Below are 20,863 nucleotides of genomic sequence, written 5' to 3'. Positions count from 1 at the left end.
ATTTCACTTCCTGTATTTCAGAGTGTCGACCCAAACTTTCAGAGTCAGAATATTTGATTAATCTCTGTTGCTGCAAGACAGTAAAAACAATCACTGAATTAACTGGATTGGATAAATTATTATAGTACAAAGTTGCAAACATCACAAACAGCTATAATATAACAATTAACTAAATTATTTTTTATTTTATTTGTTTATTTATTTTTTGCCTGTCCTGTTCAGTTCTTTAGCAATCAGAATTTTTGTCTGAAGGCCAGGAAAGATGCCCAACGGATGTATTTTTTCAAGTGGAGAAAATATGCCAATGCCACATTGTTCCACTTGATTGATCTATATTATCATTGTTTATTTATTTTTTAACTTTCTTTTATTTCATTTTCAAATCCAAATTGTATTTTAAGTTATTACAAGTTGGACAGACAACAATACAGAAAGGGAGAAATAAAACAGAGGGGAAGGAGGGACAGTAAAATAAGATTTCTTTGGCTCTCGGAGGAGGTGGACCCATCTTTCACCCTCTCCCTTCCTTATCTTCCCTGCTGCTGCTTCTATGTCTTTGTCTAGTCTCATCTAACTCTAGCCTTCAAAGAGTCTCTCAGTCATGTTCTCTAAAACCTAAAGAATTATGGATTTGATCGACTGGTCCCGTAACAAAATTGACACCTTTCTGGGTTTGAGAGAGCTCAATTGTCCCGCAGACAATGTTTGCTACCGGATACTCGATGGTCGGTTGCGTTGTGTGTCTGGCTACACTCTCGATGGAGGACATTGAACGACATCTACCAATTTGGAACCACGATAAGAGTGTTCTGGCTGATTGGAGCTGTCTCGGACCTGGCTTATCGAAGAACAAGAAGCGGCTACAGCTGTTCAAAATCCCATAAGGCTGGCCGACATGACAGACGATGGGCAGGGCTGTGAGTAAGACTCTGTTATTGAACAAAATATGGATAAGGTCTTGGAGAAGCTCATGGCTGTGCAATATATCTATATTGCACAGCCATGAGCCATAGATAACATCTTTGAGAAGAAGAATAGGAATTAAGAGAATTGAGAGAATTGAGAGAATTGGTGACCAGTGATAAAATTTAGACCAACTGTAAAAATTGGATGCAGTTGTTCGCACTCAACCCAAACATTCAGCATCTTCACTCATACGGCTATCCAAGGTCGGCTAAGGTCGAAGCTGACTGGAACAACAAAAATTCTCCATGATAACAGGATTGTTGACAGAACTCTTTGTCCCTCCTTCAAGGCCACCTGGGTCCACTGGAGACTGTTGACCTCCGCTCAACCGGGTGTGGTGACACTTTCTGTGAGCTGAACATGGGATACACACAGACACATGCACGAAACATGTACACTGATACTGATACGTACTATCACCCTCCCTCCCCCGAATGCAATGCCACATCCCATGCTTACCTCCCATCTGATGTGGACGCGGAGGCGCGATCGAAGATTGCAGCAGTCCCAGATCCAGCTGTACACACTGGAATATTCTCCCATGTTGCTTAATTTTGTTTTATTGTTTTATGGTCTAATGATGTCTGTGCTCGGAAACTCTGTTTTCTAGTTTCCATGCACCCGTGCTTGCTGCCCTCTCGTCTCCACACTCCTGCAGGAAGAACACAGCCGTAAATACTTCACACTATGGCAAACTCACACTAACTGACATCTAACTGGGAAACTGACAGGAAGTCTCACGCAACGATCCAGCATCGGAGAGAACTCAACCACACTCCTAAGTAGCTCTCCCGATGAAGCTTGACCAGCTGCACACACCTACACCCACAAACAAGAAAAACAAAGAAAAAACAAGGGACAGTGTCGTGGAAAATTTAACAATAACCTGCGACACACCCAGTGAGCTTGATTTGAAGTGGGTTTAATAAACACATTGCAATGTGGAGAGAGCATCCCAGTGAAACACCATCTCTGAATTGTGGCCACCGCCCTTACATCTTATATACAGGCACACAGACAAAGAACATTCCACGAACTCTTACATGTTGGCCCCTCTCACGGGGGGGCTATACCTCCTCCCTCACAGAGAGAATTATGACCTTGTTTTCTGCTTGGCCGTCACCTAAAGATTTACATCCCTGATAAGCAGAAGGAGTCCCACTATCTGTTTAACGTCGCCCATTACAATGGCCTCACTGTGTTAACTTTCCACATGCATGTAAACTAGTGACAGGAGTGCTCTTACTATAGTAAAGTGAGAAAGTGATATTACTATAACTAATGTAATATGATTAAATATGTGATTAATGTATGAGAAAAGAAATCTGCCACCACAACAGCAACACCAAATATACACATGTCCATAAACTATTCAAGAACCCCGGGTACCCAGACGCAGGTAAAGTGTATTTATTAAGCGCTTTTCATAGACAAGCGGTCACAAAGCGCTGCACAGGATTCTTATCATTCTTATTTTCTGGTTTGTTTGTTTCTTCCCCTTCTCATCCAGTCTGTCTCTGTGTGCTGTGATTAGTGTCCTTATGTTTGTTTACCTCCTACCTCCTCAGTCATGTCTTTGTATCTGTCTTGTGTCCAAATCTTTTTAAAGTGATGCTACATCAATGTGCTCACAGACATTTACCTTACACTATGTTCGAGTTACAGTGCATCATCTGTGAAATATAACGGAGATTACAACCTTCAGCCTTCAGTGAGCTTATGGTGAGCCTACAACGTTATTCGTTAACAACAAAGCAAACGAAGCATGGCTTGACAAGTCTAGAAGATAGTTCAAGTTAAATGATTAATTCTAATCTATGTCTCAAAACCATGCAAACCAATGAGTAGTGGAAGAGGTGTAGCTAATGAAGTGGCCAGTGTGAGGGATCTCCCTCCTCCTCGCTGAGTTTCTTTTGCTGCTCTCCTTCGTGTCTTTATAAACTGGTGGTGTTGCCACAGTATTCCTACACGCATTACTGTTTTTATTTACCGATGTGCAATATCTGCACATGCTGCTCCTCTTTCTCACTGTCTGCAGCCCAAATGTGTTTTCTCAGGGCATCTGAGTCACGTGATCGCACAGTAACGAATCAAAGCAAATCAGGAAGAAGGGGGCGGAGCAAAGTGCGTGTGCAGGACAGGAGTCGAGCAGAGAGAGCTGCTTTTTCATGAAACGGGAGTAAAGTAGTGAACTTAGAGGAGAGAAACGAACTAAAGTATCGATCATAAACCACTACCAACGTCCTGATCGATATCTGCATCGATCTGCCCACCCTTGTCTCCTGGATCGTAGCTGAGATCAGCGTGAACCACGTGGGTCTCTGCTCCCTGATCTGTTTCCTGTGTTTGGAAAGAGTTGCAGCTTCATCGCGGAGTTTCTCTCGGTTTGTGGGCTCATCTAAAGGTAAGCACCGAGCTAACTTTACTGTGAGTTCAGTTCATGTTGAGTTTAGCTCCTGAATGAGGTCTTCTGCTGCTCTCCTCGGTGTCTGTTCACAGTTTATTGTGAACACGTTGAGAGAAGAGTGAGAGAGTGTTTGGAGAAAAACACCAACTAATCATTAGTTCAGCATGCTGGGAGAAGTTGGAGCAGAAAAGTCTTTTCATTGTCCCTGCAGCTGTTTTTCTGCCTGCACCAAACCTCTACAGCCTCATTTCTATTTGAAGTGATAACAGGAAGGTGTGTGTGTTAGCACACGCAGCTGAAACTGCAGCTGCTAGAACACACTTGTTCATTATCCGCTCAGTCAATAACATTCATCCATTTCACAGACACATTACAGACATGTGTCCTTTATCAGGCTTTTTTTGTCTATAATTTGTCAAATGCATCTTTCCCGGATGATTTTAAGTCATTTTGAGTCAACGTTCAAGTTGCAGTCAGTAAATTCTTATTGATGGAGAGAATTCTTTTTTTTATAATTTTTTTAAAAATCCGAGTCCATGTTAAGAATATTCTTAAAAGTATCTTGATGAATACTTGTTGTAATGTCGTGACTATCGATCAATGGTCATGAGTGCCATAGTTTCACAGTTACTATTCCTAAAAGTAAAGATAAGATAAGATAAGATAACCTTTATTAGTCCCACACGTGGGAAATTTGTTTTGTCACAGCAGGAAGTGGACAGTGCAAAAGTTATGAGGCAAAAATTACAAAAATACAATAAGAATAAATGCAGTACACAACTGTACAGAATAGAATAAAATAAAATAAATATACAATAAGATAAAAATAGAATACAAATACAAATACTATATACAACTTTATATATAAAGAGGGCGTCCGCCAAATCCAAACTGTAAATATGATGGCTTTAAATTCAATCCTGGGACACGTCCCTCTCACGTTCTTGTCTCACTGTGATGTTACTGTTTTGTGTCCCAGCTGATCAGCAGGAGGAGAAGAGTTTGACAGAGCACCAGGTGAACATTTTCAGCCGTTTGGACTCAGCTCAGCTGCTACAGTGGAAATAAATGTCATCAACACAAAAGGTGAAGAACATATCACTTTTATCAGAATCAGAAAACTTTATTTATCCTCAAGGGGCAATTAACAAACAACCGAGCAGCATACGTTGAAGATAAAGACAATAATAACAGGCAATAGGAGTGAAATAATAAATACACAGAATATACAGTATATACAGTTTTAAAATTACAGTTTTAAAAATTAAAGTGACTGAAAGATGAATAAATAACAGTAAGTGACAGCTTTTATTGAAACTGTGTGCACTTCATCAGCTGATGCTTGTTTGTCAAGATTGGAGAAGTTTCAAGAAGAGGCTTATTGACATTTTGTATGGTGATACCCAGGCTGAAACGAAATACAGTTTCTCTCGTTTTTTTCCTTTTTTGCCTGTCCCATTTGTTTCTTTTGCCATCAGAATTATTGTCTGGAGACAAAGAAAGATGCCCAACGGATTTACTTTACCAAATGGACCATCCCGGCCTTGCTGTATTAGTCTATTTGATTTACCTTTGCTTTTATTGTTTATTTTATTTTCACTTGCTACACACGGGACAGATATGACTGGGAGAAAGAAAGAGGGAAAGAAAAACAGTGGGGAAGAGGAACTGTGATAAAGGGCAAAAAACAAAAACCAACAAATCTATATATATATCTATCAATCAATCACCTGAAATACAGTTTCTCACCAGAATCTACAGTGCAATAATCAATAAAATTAAAAAGGAAAATGGCTTAAAAAAAGAAGAGTAAAAAGGCAGTAATAAATTAAAAGGGTAAATAACAAAACATCTAAATAAAAAAAAAGAAAACAAAAACTCAAGTCTAAATAGTCACGCTCATACAGGTAGCAACAGTCCTTTCACAGAGTATTGTGTGCATCTGGGGAGTATATTGTATGCTATATGTGTGTGTAGACAGGAGGCATCACAGTAAAGCCGTGCTAATAGTTGAACGGATGGGGAGGTGAGGTTTTCTGGGCCTCCTGGGGGAGTGGAGATGCGTTTGTGCTTTTTTGATAACTGATGTGGTATTAATAAAGAAGGACAGGTCTTCTGTTTTGTCTTTATTGTTTATGAGATTATGGGATCTACGCCACACTTCAAGCTGCTCCACATCCATTCTATAAGTGGACTAATTGTTTTCAGTAATGAGACCAACCACAGTTGTCTTTGAACTTCACAATATGATTAGCACTGAGTCTGGCTTACAGTAATGTGTGAGCAGACTGAACAGCAACGGGCTCAGGACACCCCAGAGGAAAGCCTGTGCTCACCAAGATGGTCTTTGATGTGTGACTGCCTCTTGTCACTTTGTCAGGAAGCTGAAAACCCAATTGCAGGTTGCAGGGTCCACACCTAATAGCATCAGCTTTTCCACCAACTGCTGCAGAATGATCGTGTTAAAAGCTGAGCTGAAGTCGATGAAAAGGACTCTGGCAGAGGGGTGTTCTTCCTCTCCAGGTGTGACAGCATAACACGGAGTGTGGTAGAGAGAGGTCATCTTCTGTAGATCGGTTGGTCCTGTATGCAAACAGAGATTGACAGACCACATGACTTTCGCGCATTGCATGTTGGGTACGAGTGGCAACAAAATCTAAACACTGCATCAAGCGCTAGTATTTCCAGCACCGGTAATCATTAATTCTGCGGTTTTAATCCCTACTTGCATTTTATTTGCCTCCAAAACAGTCATGTACAAAAAAACGGAGAACACGGCAGGTCCGTACAAAGACAGACTTGAAAAAAAGGAAATCTTTTATCACGCACATATTTATTATTATATGGTCCTAAGTGTGAGTGCATACACTCACAAAATGTTTAGTAATTTCAGATCCCTGCAACAAGCCCAGGTCCAGTTTACTTTGGTGATTTGGACTATTCCATTTAACAGATGTGTTTTTTTTTTTTCTTTTATCTCCTGTACAGGCCAACACAATCTATTTGTCGTTTCAGGTTGTAGTATTACACAACTTTCAGATCAAATAGAAATAAAATGAGTGTTTCGTAATTCGTTCAATTCTCTTTATTTATAACTGGCATTATTGTTTCATTCTATTATAGAATCTTACAAGAAAGAGGCAAAATTGTATTCAATTGTGCTTTATTAGCTGCTTCGGCAAAGAAGCAAATCAACAATGCAAAAAACTCCCAAAAAACATTGCAAAACAACATAGTGGAAAACAGTTATTCATCACTTGATTGCTTCAATACAACACTTGGGCACATATATGCAGAACTTTTACTGGCTGTTTTGATATCGCTCTCTCTCTTAACCGATGAAATCTCGCTATGGTAACAGCTTTAAACTCGGTCTGACCCAGGTTGATAGAGGGCGCCAGTCTGGATCGCATTCCAGCATTTTGTAGGCTGGTTTTCCTACAAAACACAACAAACATTAGCCCGCAAAGCCACAGTGAACAAAGCAGCATAGCGCAACAAATTCAATTCAAATCAATATAAGACTTATTTGTAACCTACATCAACAATTATGTTATGATAAATTACGTAATAACTACAACAGAAGACTTACCTTTGTGGAAATGCTTGGAGTGTTCTGGGACGTTACATTTGGTCTTCGAATGGCTGCAATCCAGACCATCCATCGGCTCTTTGTTACTTTGGAAACATGGCTTGAACAATTTCTCTTCCACGACATAATCCAATAAAAAGCGATCTCTTTACCCGTCGGCTTCCCGTGGCCGTCATGCGACCGGCTATTGCAGTTAATAATACCACAGCTTCATGCCATTTTTTTTCTTTTTATCGCTGTGTGACTGTTTTCATGTGAAAGCCTGCGTGCGCTAGTACCGCTTGCCACGCGTTCCCAGAATCCTTTGCGGTTTTACCCCGGAATGACGAATGACGTCACATTTTAAAACTCTACTGAAGGGGATCCAGGTCTATTAGGAAACATTCCATGATGTGCTTCAAAACCAGCCGCTCGAAGCATTTACTCACAATTGGTGGCCACAGGCCGAAACTCTATCGTTCCGCCTTATCTTCGGGGGAATGGGCTTGTAGTCCGTAATGTGTTGGAAGCCCTGCCACAGCCATCGTGGGTCCTTGCCACACCTAACGTGGCTGTCCATTTTTTTTTGGGCATTCAGCCTCTTTGCTTCTTTAATCCCTTTTGACAGGTTCTTCCTCGCTAGACTGTAAGCTGCAGTATTCCCAGATTTAAAGGCTTTGTTACGAGCTCTCAGCAAAGGGCGAACCTCCCCGGTTAACCATGGTTTTTGGTTGACTTGCTACTTCATGGTTTTGACCACTGTCACATAATCTATACGATTATTAATGTAGTCAGTGACAGACAAGAGTATTCCTGGAGGTCACTAATGTTGTTGAATGTTGTTGGTTGGTCGCAAAACAGTCTGTCAGTGCAGAATTGGCTCCTGGTGAGCAAATTCTAACTTCTCTGACCACTGGCTGGTCCTGCTTAGAGCAGGGCAACATGACCAAAAATATTTGTCACGATATAATTTGAAAATTTGCAATAATGATATAACTGACGATATAATTGACTTTAGACAAAATACTTTACAACTCCACAACTTTGTTAGTGCAAAAAAACAAACAAATCTACGTATTTTCACTTAAACAAGCATGCAACCCTCTTCTCCCACTCTTCACACACTAATAGCAACACCGCAGGAGAAATGCCAGCACAGGCATCCAGTATTTGTAGTTTCTCGTATCTCGCACATCTCGTATCTTCACACCATAGACAATTGCCTTCAGATGAACCCAAAAATAAAAGTCTAAGGGGGTCAGATCGGGAGACCTTTGGGGCCATTCAACTGGCCCACGACGACCAATCCACAAACTGTTCATCTAGGAATGCTCGCACCTGGCACCCATAATGTGGTGGTGCATCATCTTCCTGGAAGAACTCAGGGAACGTGCCAGTTTCAGTGCATTGTCACAACCCGGCTCATAGGAAGTGACAAACAAATGGGAGACCACACACAGGTTTCTAAAGGCTTTAAGACATATTTAATGAAAATAAGGTAAAGCAACTTAAACACAATTTAAAGGACATAACAGCCATAACTGAAACTTCCAAATGAACAAGATGGGTGCCAGACAGAGAGAGCCAAAGCCAGCCAGTGCCCTGCTGGTTCAGTCAAGGTGTCTTTATATACACTGGAACTGGCCTCTCAGTTGTGCTGCATCAATAATTGGGTCAGCTCCACCTACCTGCAAGAAACAGGTAAGAGAAAAAGCAAAACACAAGGCCAGCCCACTGGCCGTCACACTTCCCCCTCATAGAACAGGGTCTCACCCTGAATTGGCAAACACATTTACATTATGAATTTGCAACTAGAAGAACATGCATATATTAAATCCATAACATATATATACACACACATGCAACCTCACTTTTAACACCTTTTGTATGCTCAAAAGTCATCTTCAGCTCAACTCCAACCTCAGCAACCTTGGTACCTAGGAGCAATTTAAGAGGAAGGAAAACGATACTGGAGAGGACATACTTCAAAGCATATGAGGAGTGAAGCTGCTGGTTACAAAGGGGCACGGGACAAAGCATCTGCCAAGACATTATCTTTGCCCTTAATGTGCTGGATATCCAAATTGTAAGGCTGCAAAAAGAGAGCCCACCGCATGAGCCTCTGATTTGGGTTCTGCAATGAGTTCAAGAAAGTGAGAGGGTTATGGTCAGAAAATACCTCAATTGGCCGAGCAGAATCTAAATATACCCTAAAATGCTGCAAGGCCAAGACTAATGCCAAAGCTTCCTTTTCAATAACCGAATAATTCAGCTGATGGGAGTTGAACTTCTTGGAATAGAAACTAACTGGATGTTCAGTACCTTGCTTGTCAGCTTGGACTAGAACAGCACCTGCACCAATGTGGCTTGCGTCCACATACAGCTTGAAGGGCTGATCCAGACGAGGTGCTAAAAGCACAGGTTCAGAGCACAGTAAAGCTTTTACATCCCAAAAAGCTTGCTGACATGCTGCAGACCAAATAAACTTTACTTTGGCCTTCAACAAATCAGTCAGAGGAGCAACCACTGTTGGGAAGTTTCGACAAAAACGGCGATAATAACCGACCAGACCCAAAAATCTCATGAGTTCTTTTTTGGTAACTGGAACAGGGAACTCTTTGATGGCCAACACCTTTGGATCAACTGGCCTCACATAACCTTGGCCCACAACCTTACCAAGATAGGTCATAGTTGCTTTTGCAAATTCACATTTTGCCAGGTTGATAGTCAGATTTCCCCAAACTAGTCGTTCAAACAGAGTGCGAATACGATCCAGATGATCCTCCAGGTGCTACTATATACCACCACGTCATCTATGTAAACAGCACAGCCTTTCAGCCCATTAACAACCATATTCATGAGTCGCTGAAATGTAGCTGGAGCACTGCGTAAACCAAAACCCATGACTGTATATGAATAAAGACCAGATGGCGTGATGAAAGCAGATATTTCCTGAGCTCTGGGAGTCAGTGGCACCTGCTAATATCCCTTCAACAGATCAAACTTGCTCACATATTCTGCTGCACCAACTTGGTCAATACAGTCGTCAATATGAGGCAAGGGATAGGAATCGGGTTTGGTCACTGCATTTACTTTACGAAAGTCTGCGCAACAACGTGGTGATTTATCAGCTTTTTCAACCAACAAACATGGGGAAGCCCAGCTTGATGATGATTGAAATGTTGTTGCACTGCAATGTTGTTTTCCAACATGTTGATGCGGAAGGAGAAAAGAGAGAGCCTGACAGACTGACGGATAAAGGACGAACATGATATGGTTTCAACAAATTAACCTGGCAAAGTTGATTTATTTTCCGGCGATCTGGTGTAGCAATCTGATAATTCTGTTCAGACAGTTTCTGTACCACGGTGTAAGGCCCAGCAAACCGTGCCTGGAATGGTGACCCTGCAATTGGAAGAAAAGCCAAAACCTGGTCACCCGCACTAAATTGCTGCTCTTCAGAACGCCGGTCATGAAAATATTTCATCTTGACCTGAACCTTTTCAAGGTTCTGTTTCGCCAACTGACCTGCCACATACAGTCCGTGCCGAAAACCATTAACCTAATCTATCAAGTTCACTGGTGGTTCACCTGACAACCACTTATCGCACAGCATTGTCAATGGTCCCCGAACTTTGTGGCCAAAGACCAAGTCATTTGGGCTAAACCCAGTACTCTGGCCGTCACAGCATAAAGAGGGAAACACATCATCATGTAGCAATTTCAAATATCCAGTGGCGTTGAGGTTTCCATTGATGAAGAATGGACCCACTATCGTTGTACCCCATATACCACACCAAACCATCACTTTTGTTGTTCCAACAGTCTTGGAGGGATCCATCCAATGTGGGTTAGAGTCAGACCAATAGCGGTGGTTTTGTTTGTTAACTTCACCATTCACATAAAAGTTTGCCTCATCACTGAACAAAATCTGCAGTGTGTGAATGCAGTAACCAATGACCTGGTTACTGCATTCACCAGATATCAACACAATTTCGATCCGCTCCTCATGTGTTAAACTCTTCAACATGTCAATGGCTGTGAACAAAGAGAAACTTGTAAATAAGTCATGAAAGAATAAAGTTACATTGAAACCAAGCACACCATTGTTTTTCTTGAGACATTACCAATAAGTTTGATGTGTCACATGACCCTCTTCCTATTGAAAAAACTAAAGTTGTATCCAAGATGGCCGACTTCTAAATGGCCACCATGGTCACCACCCATCTTGAGGAGTTTGCCCCCTCACATATACTAATGTGCCAATAACAGGACTTTAGAGACAAAACCTGCAGCTCAGATTCTAGCACAAAAAGACATAAACACAGAGCGGACCCGACGCATCAGAATCGCTGAGCTCCGACAGCGTGTCCGTCTACGGGCCGTCGGGTGAGAAAGCCGAGAAAGACAAAGCTGATTCTGATGCGTCGGGTCCGCTCTGTGTTTACGTCTTTGTGTGGAATCCGTGTACCTGCTCTCATTTGCTATTTGGTGGTTGTTGAAATAGTTTTGTGAGCTTTAATCTGAGAATCTGGCGTTTCTGGCAAAACACAGTTCTATTTAAAAGTCAATTCAGGATTTAATGAATCGATATCACTTTATTCAAGCTACTCATCTCCCTCTTCCAACTGCACTTTCAACTGGACCAAGGCCAATCAGAGAGGTCCCGCCCCTGACTATCTCTGATTGGTTTAGTCCACAATAGGGGCATAATGTGTGTCTGTTGTTGACCACACGGAGAGTTGCAGAAATTATTATTATTTTTTTATTATCCAAACAGTTGGTCGCACTGGTGCAACCAAATATTTTTTTTAGTCGCACCACTGAAAGCTTTGGTCGCATTTGCGACCAAATCGGTCACACTCTAGAGCCCTGGGGGGTCATATGATTGTTGGGCTTTCTATGTATCTACTGTACAACATAAAGCGCCTTGAGGTGACTTTTGTTGTGATTTGGCGCTATATAAATAAAATTGAATTGTTTGTTTACCACCACTGTGGTTAGCTGCCACCATTTTACCCGTCTGTATCTGGAAGTCCCACAAGATCTTAGCTCGGTCATTCTCCTCCACCCTACGGGGCGTCTCCCATTTTGACCTTGGGACTTCCAGGTTATACTCGGCACAGATTTAAATAGAACTATACAAGATGGCGCGGCCACGTCCAGACGCCTTCCTGACCACTCCGCTCCGACTATCTACTTTTCTTGTTTTTTACCTATTTTTTGCTCTGGTTTTCATCCCAAAATCCTCTAGTCTTATAGTTTAAGACAGCGGATCACTTATAAACATCGATGCCAAGGTTGCACATCTAATCTTGGACACTTTTAAACCCGACCCTTCCTGTCCGCCAGAGATTCTACGCGGCGCGGAGAACAACAAAGGACGGGCCGCTCATCCGAGGCGCAGAACAAAGAAGCGCCGGGGGAAACGCGCTGGTATTAGGAACAGACTGAGACAGCAGGCACATCGCGCACCACTGCCCAGTATCCTACTGGCCAATGTACAATCCATGGAGAACAAGCTCAACGACCTAAGAGCAAGGGTCACCTTCCAACGTGACATGAGGGACTGCAACATTCTGTGCTTCACGGAGACATGGCTGACCCCCACCGTGCCGGACCAGGCCGTAACTCCGTCGGATTCATTGTTTGTGCTCCACGCGGACAGAACGGCAGAGTCAAACAAAACCAAAGGTGGGGGAGTGTGTTTCATGGTAAACAGAAAGTGGTGTGATGCCAGGAGCATTTCTACTCTCTCCAGCGGCTGCTCGCCACATCTGGAGTTCCTGAGCATTAAGTGCTGCCCTTTCTATCTGCCCCGTGAGTTCACCTCGGTCATCGCCACGGTGGTCTACATCCCACCCCAAGCGGACACAGGTATGGCTTTGTCCGAATTACATGATGTGCTGAGCTCGCTTCAAAACAAGGACCCGGGCGCAGCCCTCATTGTAGCAGGATACTTTAACAAAGCGAACCTCAGACAAGTCATGCCAAACTTTTACCAGCATGTCTCGTGTCCAACGAGAGGGGATCGAATTTTGGATCACTGCTACACGCCATACAAGCAGGGCTACAAAGCTGTCTCACACCCGGCCTTTGGGAAGTCTGACCACAACGCCATCTTCCTCATCCCCCAGTATAAACAAAGCATACGGAGGGAAGAAGTAACCACGAGGGAGGTAAAACGGTGGACTGCCCATCTATAATCACACAAGGAAACTTATTGATAGGTTTGTCTAGCATAAACCTATTGCTGGAATGCCAAGACAACTCTACTACAATGGCAAGAGCAAGACGCAAGTCACCAGAGCTCTTTGTTTTGCTCGTGCACGAGGGAAAGAACCGTCATGAGCGCTGTTCCTGACGCTTGAACCCCAGTCACTCTCAGTTAGCTTACCTGTAGCTCTGCTCTTTATTGTGGTTAGAATAGTATAGAAAAGAATTCAACTTTATTGTCATTGCACATGTCACAAGTAGGGCTGCCACGATTAGTCGACTAGTCACGATTACATCGTTTTAAATTACATCATTGTCAACAACTAATTTAATAGTCGACGAGTCGTTTGAAGTTTTGTAAGATCCCAAAGAGTGTAATAACTGAGGGGTGACTGTGATGGCAGGGGGATATGTTTGCATGTGGGGCTGTGCACACGTCATCACAGATCCTCTTCCTTAAAGGCGTGAATAAAGGTTTCCTCAGCCAGGACACGTGAGGGCATGATATCCCATAGCACGTGTGTTGTACCGAGTGTATTGACTGAAAAGGAACTACTTCAACCTTTGGTTTAAAACTAGTGTTAGTGGAGGAAGTTTGAAGGTTGAGTTTGTTCCACGACTGCATTTCACTCACTGCCTCTGTTTGTATCTCTGTCACTGCAGGACCAACATGGAGCGAGAAGTCAGCGCTCTAAGGAGGCTGACAAACCTCACAGAAGAAAGAGAGAGAAAAAATACAGCTGTGATGAGTGTGGAAAGTCGTTTTCCCTTTCTCGAAACTTAAAAACTCACCAGCTCATCCACCGTGGAGTTAAAGCGTACAGCTGTGACTCCTGCGGACAGTCTTTTCACCGTCCTGACAGCTTAAAAAGACACCAACTCATACACAGTGGAGTTAAAGCATACAGCTGTGATGAGTGTGGGAAGGATTTTACCCGGGCTGGAAGCTTAAAAGCACACCAACTTGTTCACAGTGGAGTTAAAGCATACAGCTGTGAGTTGTGTGGAAAGTCTTTTAACCGGGCTGGAAGCTTAAAAACACACCAACTCATCCACAGTGGAGTTAAAGCATACAGCTGTGAGTTGTGTGGAAAGTCTTTTACCCGCGCTGGAAGCTTAAAATCACACCAACTTGTTCACAGTGGAGTTAAGCCGTATAGTTGTGATGAATGTGGAAAGTCTTTTACCCAGGTTGGAAACTTAAAAAAACACCAACTCATCCACAGTGGAATTAAAGCATACAGCTGTGAGTTGTGTGGAAAGTCTTTTAACCGGGCTGGAAGCTTAAAATCACACCAACTGATCCACAGTGGAATTAAAGCGTACAGCTGTGACTTCTGCGGACAGTCTTTTCACCGTCCTGAAAGCTTAAAAAGACACCAACTCATCCACAGTGGAGTTAAAGCATACAGCTGTGAGTTGTGTGGAAAGTCTTTTACGCAGAGTGCATACTTAAAAACACACCAACTCATCCACAGTGGAGTTAAAGCATACAGCTGTGAGTTGTGTGGAAAGTCTTTTACGTTTTCTGAAAGCTTAAAAAGACACCAACTCATACACAGTGGAGTTAAAGCATACAGCTGTGAGTTTTGTGGAAAGTCTTTTATGTTTTCTCAAAGCTTAAAAAGACACCAACTCATCCACAGTGGAGTTAAAGCGTACAGCTGTGAGTTGTGTGGAAAGTCTTTCACCCAGGCAGGAAGCTTAAAAAGACACCAACTCATCCACAGTGCAGTTAAAGCGTACAGCTGCGACATTTGTGGAAAAACCTTCCGATGGCCACTCAGCCGTAATATTCACCGACGCATTCACACCAAAAAGGATTTTTGCTTCTGTGATCAGTGTGGCAAAATTTTTGTGACATACAAAAACTTACATCGGCACATGTTTACCCACACTGGGAAGAGACCTTATAAATGCGAACTGTGTGAGAAGACTTTTAAATCTCCACGTTACCTCAAATCACACCAAAAGATTCACAGCAGAGAGAAACTCTACAAGTGCAGTTACTGTGAGGTATGTATTTTTCTTTTTACAGTTGTAGTTAGTTTGAAGTATTATGTGAATGAAGTTTAATTTCAAAACTAAATGAGACATGAAAACTTCATGTACAGAATATTCAGTCAAATCTGACACAATTCTCCTGAAACTTTCCTGATGTTGGAAAAATGTAAAGTTTTAAAAGCTCCTCCCCTTCCTATCAATCTAACATTTACACTCCAATAGATGCATCGGAGAGCAGCTTGGGGTTTGTATCTTGTGGCATGCAGAGTAGAGCATCCAGGAGTTTAATCACCAATCTTCCCAATAATTAGATTACCTACAAATTAAGAGTTATTGTAAGCCAGTAAGTTGAGTGTTATAATGTAAATAGTAAAATGTAATTGGATGCTGGCACAGATGCTCTTTATTTCAGGCGGTGTTCAAGATAAAAATGTTGAAGGAATTGCCTGACCTTCACTGTCTTTTATGTCTTTGTTTAGAAGCAGAGCGACACAGATGGATCCACTTCTCAGCCCTGTCGTCACTGTGGTGGTGAGAAGACGTTCAATCAGCAAGCGAGCCTAAAACGACATCAACGCAGACACACTGGAGACAAAATGAACTACTGCAAAGAATGTGGGAGAGGCTTCACCACACCAAGTGAATTAAGACAACATGAACTCTGTCACAGTGACGTCAAAAAGCAAGTCTGTGACCAGTGTGGGTCATCCTTCACCACTGCGGATCATCTTGAAGTGCATAAACGATCCCACGCTGTAAATAAACAGTTTCATTGTTACCAATGTGCAAAAACATTCACTTCATTATCTGCTCTGTGCAAACATCAGCAGTATCATGCAGAACCGAAATCATTGGATCACAATGAATCTGAAGAGACAGAAAGATCCTCTTCTGGTTTCAGGATCAGACTTAAAAACCTTGAGATCAGGCTCCACAGAGTTCAGATGGAGTCTCCTGTAAAAAGTGTCAGCTGATGTCACACTTGGATCTGATTTCTCGACTTTCTGGGATTTAGAAAGTTTGAAAGATATTCATAAGATCATTAAGGTTTTTTTTCTTTCCTTTAGGGAATTTTACAATGATATAGTAGTCATTTCTCCAAGGTGGCGTTTGTGTGTGCGGCTTAACTTTATTTAAATTTATTTGCGTATATATTTTGCAAAGTACGAGACTTAGAATCAAAGTCCAAGTCACAAACTCTCAAGATTCCCCCCCCCCCCCCCCCCCCCCCAAAGACACTTCACACTTTACAACATCTTTTTCTGTGATAGATTATTGCTCAATAATGTTGATTTGAGGGTTAAGCTCACGAGAGCCAATGACGCTTTTGGCCTTATGGCGCCTCAAAATGCCAATTACCGTCTGAATATTCTAGGGCGCCTACAGCCACCTTTGCTTTTGCCTCTGCGTCACCTGGTCCAGCCTCTAGGTCTGGGTCTGCAGTCAACCGGCCGCATTCCAGGCTATGGGTTGGGCGCCATGGCCGTCGTGGGCAGACCCCCTTCGCCTGAGTCATGGACAGACAGAGCTGGGTGTCATCTGCATAGCAGTGAAAATGTATGCTATGTCTTCTAATGATGCTGCCTAAGAGAACAGACTGTGGCTCATTGTGGCGATTGTGGCTCAAGACTTGGGAGTTCGCCTTGTAATTGGAAGGTTGCTGGTTCGAGCCCCAGCTTGGACAGTCTTGGTCGTTGTGTCCTTGGGCAAGAGACTTCACCCATTGCCTACTGGTGGTGGTCAGAGGGCCCGGTGGCGCCAGTGTCCGGCAGCCTCGCCTCTGTCAGTGCGCCCCAGGGTGAATGTGTGTGTGAATGTGTGCGTGAATATTATATATATATATATATATATATATATATATTTGTGGATATATGACTGACTTTAATTATTACACATTCGCACATAAATACGTTACGTCATATTCAGTACTTTTGACAGTTCACTCTTCAGTCGCTCCATCTTTTTTGGGAAATTCCACATACATAAATGTAAATTTCAAAACTCAACCCCATCATTTAATTTGTTTTTGATTGAAATTGAATATTACTTAAACTCTCTTAAATTAACTTCCAATAAAAAAGGTTTATCATTGATTGAAATTCATTCGGAAATGTTTAACGAATGAGCTGCTATTGTAATGGCCTTTTTACTTTTTTTTTTTTTTTTTTTTTTTTTTTTTTTTTTGCCTGTCCCATTTGGTTCTTTAGCCATCAGAATTGTTGTCTGAAGACCAACAAGGATACCCAATGGATTTACTTTGCCAAATGGATCATCGTGGCATTGCCGTATTGGTCCATTTGGTCGATCTTTGTTTTTATTATTTATTATATTTTATTTTCAGATGTTACAGACGGGACAGACATGAGTGAGGGATAGGAAAGGGAGGAAGGAAAGGAAAAACAGAAGGGGAGAGGGACAGTGAGAAAGGGGGGGAGAAAAAAAATAAAAATCTCCTGGATCACCTGTTGAGAGAAAAATAGAAAACAAGCAAAAAAAACAAAGCAACATACTAAACACAACACCATCGCATTAATCTAGCTAAGTGTAAACAGCAGTAAATACTAAATATTCAATGTTGTTGTGCAGCACGCAGGACAGATGTGCTTCGAAGTAGCGGCCAAGAAAGGTGTAATTTGGGTCTGCGAGCAGTGAACACCCGTGTGCATACCTGTGTGGATCAGCGTGCTTGTATTCCAAAGGTTTTTCCATGTAACGATCTGCTAGGGAGTGTGGGGGGGCCACAGCCCCGTCCTCCAGGGTGTGAAGCGGGTATGGAGGAGATCAAAACTCCAGACATCCAGAGGCCCCCAGAACACAAGAGACCATGGAAGACCAACAGAGGGGCAGCCGCGCCACTGTTCCAGTAAGAGCTGAGGAGAGTCCCAGATGAGGGTTCACTCAGCAGCCGCGGAGCAGAAGCCAGGGGGAGTTGCAGTGACGCGCCCATGAGCTCCGCCGGCCCCCAGCTGTGCCTGAGTGACCGAGCCCCAGGCCGAGAGGCCGGGGGCACCCCACCTCCGAAGGGGCCCGAGCGAGCCCCAGGCTCCAGGCCCCGATAAGCGGCCACCAAGGAGTGAGCCGGTGTGTACCTGGACGCCCACCCCCAGACACAAAGAACCACCAACGCACCGACACCCGAGGGAGTCCGCCACCGGCAGGGGAAGTGGTGGTGGGTGGAGATAGGCCTCCAAACCTTGGAGGGCCTGAGGTGTCCCCAGAGAGGTGGCGTCTGATACCCAACCTGACATATAGACACAGACATACAGGCACACACAGACACAAACATCCATTCCCACCCTCATGCTCTCATGTGCACTTACTCCACACTCAACCAACGTGGAGACAGACATAAAGAGACGCTGTACACACGATCACACTCCCCAAGCGTACTCTACAAACTGGGTCTAGGTACCCTTGCCCCTGGAGGGGGGAACTGCACCCAGACCCAGGTGGTGTTACCCTTTTCCCTGCGGTGGGGAGAGGCAGACCACCCCGACTCCGTAGCAGCAGGGAGGCCCCACACCCCAGACCGCAGTCGGACGGCCAACTCCTCCTAGCCCTCCCGCTCCAGCAGGCCGCAGAGAACGGGGGTGGGAGAAGACTCCAAACCTCCCTCCACCCGCTCATTGTAGTGTTGATGCATGTGTGTTCTAAGGTGCAATTAAAACCCAGGAGGGCATGGAGCTACCTGCCAAGGAGCAGCAGGTAAGCGCATAGTCCCTCCTGATAGCCCTTAATGTCTAAGTGTATTTAAAATTGAGAGGTGGGCAACGACGCCAGGGGTGAGGTGTACACCCTGATGGTAATTTGGACTCCGTGATTGTGCCCACCCCCAAGATCCTATATGTATGTGTAATGAGAGTGTGAATAATGTGAATGTCTAAGTTGGGGAAGTAGGTGACCACAGCAGTGAAAGACAAGAGAAAGAAAGAAACCACATGAACTGTGAGCAACAACAACAAAAAAGAAACGAAACGGAAACATTCCAATTAAAGCAATGATGGAGGGTGACGGTGTTATATCTGCTATAGGGGTGGGTTTAAAAAATCGATTCATTGATTAAATTCGATTCTAACTGGAATAAAACGATATCGATTCATTAAATCCTGAAATCGATTTTTTTTTATACATATGTAGTTTGCCGCGTATGAAACTTGCAAGCGGTTAACATGAGGAAATCACGCGAGAGTTAAGTGACCTGGACGCATGAACCATCATGGCTACTCCCGGGAATGTGCCACCGAGCCTAAAGGCAGATGTCTGGCAACACTTTGGATTTAAGAACTGTGAAGACAGTGAAGAGCCGGACAAAAGCAAAGCCGTATGTAAGATGTGCAAAATGGAGGTAAAGCACTGTGGAAATACCACAAATCTCAGAAATCATTTAACGAGGCATCATCCAGATATCCTGCTAGCAAAAACGGCCGACACCAAGCAACGCTCACTCGAAAAGGCATTTGCAGTGAAGTTTGAATCCACTTCTCCACGTGCCCAAAAGATAACCCAGTCTGTGGCAACTTTCATATGTAAAGCTATACGTCCATACAGCGTTGTTGAAAATGATGGCTTCCAAAACCTCATTAATACGCTAGAACCACGCTATGTTTTACCAACACGCAAACATTTGAGTGAAGTGGTAATCCCAAACATGTATGAAAAAGTGAAACACGATGTTACAGCCTCTCTCAAGTCAGCAGAGAGAGTCGCTATAACCTGTGACAGCTGGACATCCAGAGCAACAGATAACTACCTGACTATCACCTCACACCATATCGACCAGGAGTGGAAACTTGTGTCTCATGTCTTACAGACAAGAACCACTGAAGCAAGCCACACAGCAGCTAATTTATCTGAAATTATGTTCAAAGCAATCGAAGAATGGGAGCTTACAAACAAAAATCCAGTCATCGTAACTGACAATGCTGCAAATATGGTGCGAGCTGTGGAAATAACGGGCTGGTTGCACATTGGTTGTTTTGCCCACACACTCAATTTAGCTTCACAAGCAGGACTGAAAGTTCCAGCTGTTGCTCAGCTGCTTGGCCGAGTGAGACGCATAGCATCCTTTTTTCATCGCAGCACTGTTGCAAGTCGCAAGCTTAAAGAGAAGCAAAAGATACTGAATCTACCTGCCCATAAGCTGGTGAATGATGGGGTGACCAGATGGAACAGCACATTGGAGATGCTGGAACGCTTCCTAGAGCAACAACCAGCAATCTCTGCAGCTCTACTCTCACCTGAAGTGAGGAGAAATGACAGTAATCTCTGTAGTCTTACAGAGGCTGACATAACTGATGGAGAAGATATAGTGAAAGCTTTGAAGCCGCTGAAAGCAGCCACACTGGTTATGTCTGAAGAAAAGTCCCCGACCCTTTCCATCATTGCACCTCTGCATGCACAGCTGCTGGAGAAGATGATCAGTGTCTCTCACGACTCCTCACTGATTAAAGACCTCAAGACTGCTGTATACGACAACTTGAAGTCAAGGTATGTTTATGAATTGTGTGTATATGCCATGAATGAGTGTAACTGTATGGATGCATGTATTACATGAAAATTCTTATTATAGTGAAAAAAAAAATATATATTATAAAAATGTTAGTTAAGCCCTCTTGTCTAGTAATAGGCCTTTTGATTTTATATCTATCTATCTATAGATGTTTATATATAAATTATGGAAACAAAGTCGTATATTAATG

At 43.2% G+C, this 20,863-nt stretch overlaps 2 protein-coding genes across 3 annotated transcripts in view; both read left to right on the top strand.

Annotated features, from left to right (window-relative positions):
* The first annotated feature begins 3,085 nt into the window (after positions 1 to 3,085).
* On the top strand, positions 3,086 to 16,377 carry LOC308385569 (uncharacterized protein). The gene is made up of 4 exons (XM_080864561.1): positions 3,086 to 3,370; positions 4,353 to 4,459; positions 13,824 to 15,176; positions 15,644 to 16,377. Exons 2-4 carry the CDS (start codon positions 4,442 to 4,444, stop codon positions 16,136 to 16,138), a joined length of 1,866 nt encoding a protein of 621 aa, XP_080720687.1. The 5' UTR covers positions 3,086 to 3,370; positions 4,353 to 4,441; the 3' UTR covers positions 16,139 to 16,377.
* LOC308385568 (E3 SUMO-protein ligase ZBED1-like) overlaps positions 16,373 to 20,863 on the top strand; it is a 61,396-nt gene continuing 56,905 nt past the window's right edge. For both annotated transcript variants that reach the window (XM_080864560.1, XM_080864559.1), the window contains exon 1: positions 16,373 to 20,651. In XM_080864560.1, the coding sequence (XP_080720686.1) occupies positions 19,381 to 20,651 (1,271 nt within the window). In that variant the 5' untranslated portion in view covers positions 16,373 to 19,380. The remainder of the gene's footprint in view (positions 20,652 to 20,863) is intronic.

Source organism: Rhamphochromis sp. 'chilingali', assembly GCF_963969265.1.
Source record: "Rhamphochromis sp. 'chilingali' genome assembly, chromosome: 18".
Lineage (NCBI taxonomy): Eukaryota > Metazoa > Chordata > Actinopteri > Cichliformes > Cichlidae > Rhamphochromis > Rhamphochromis sp. 'chilingali'.
The sequence above is the reverse complement of the archived record's forward strand: the minus strand, read 5'-3'. Positions and strand labels throughout refer to the sequence as shown.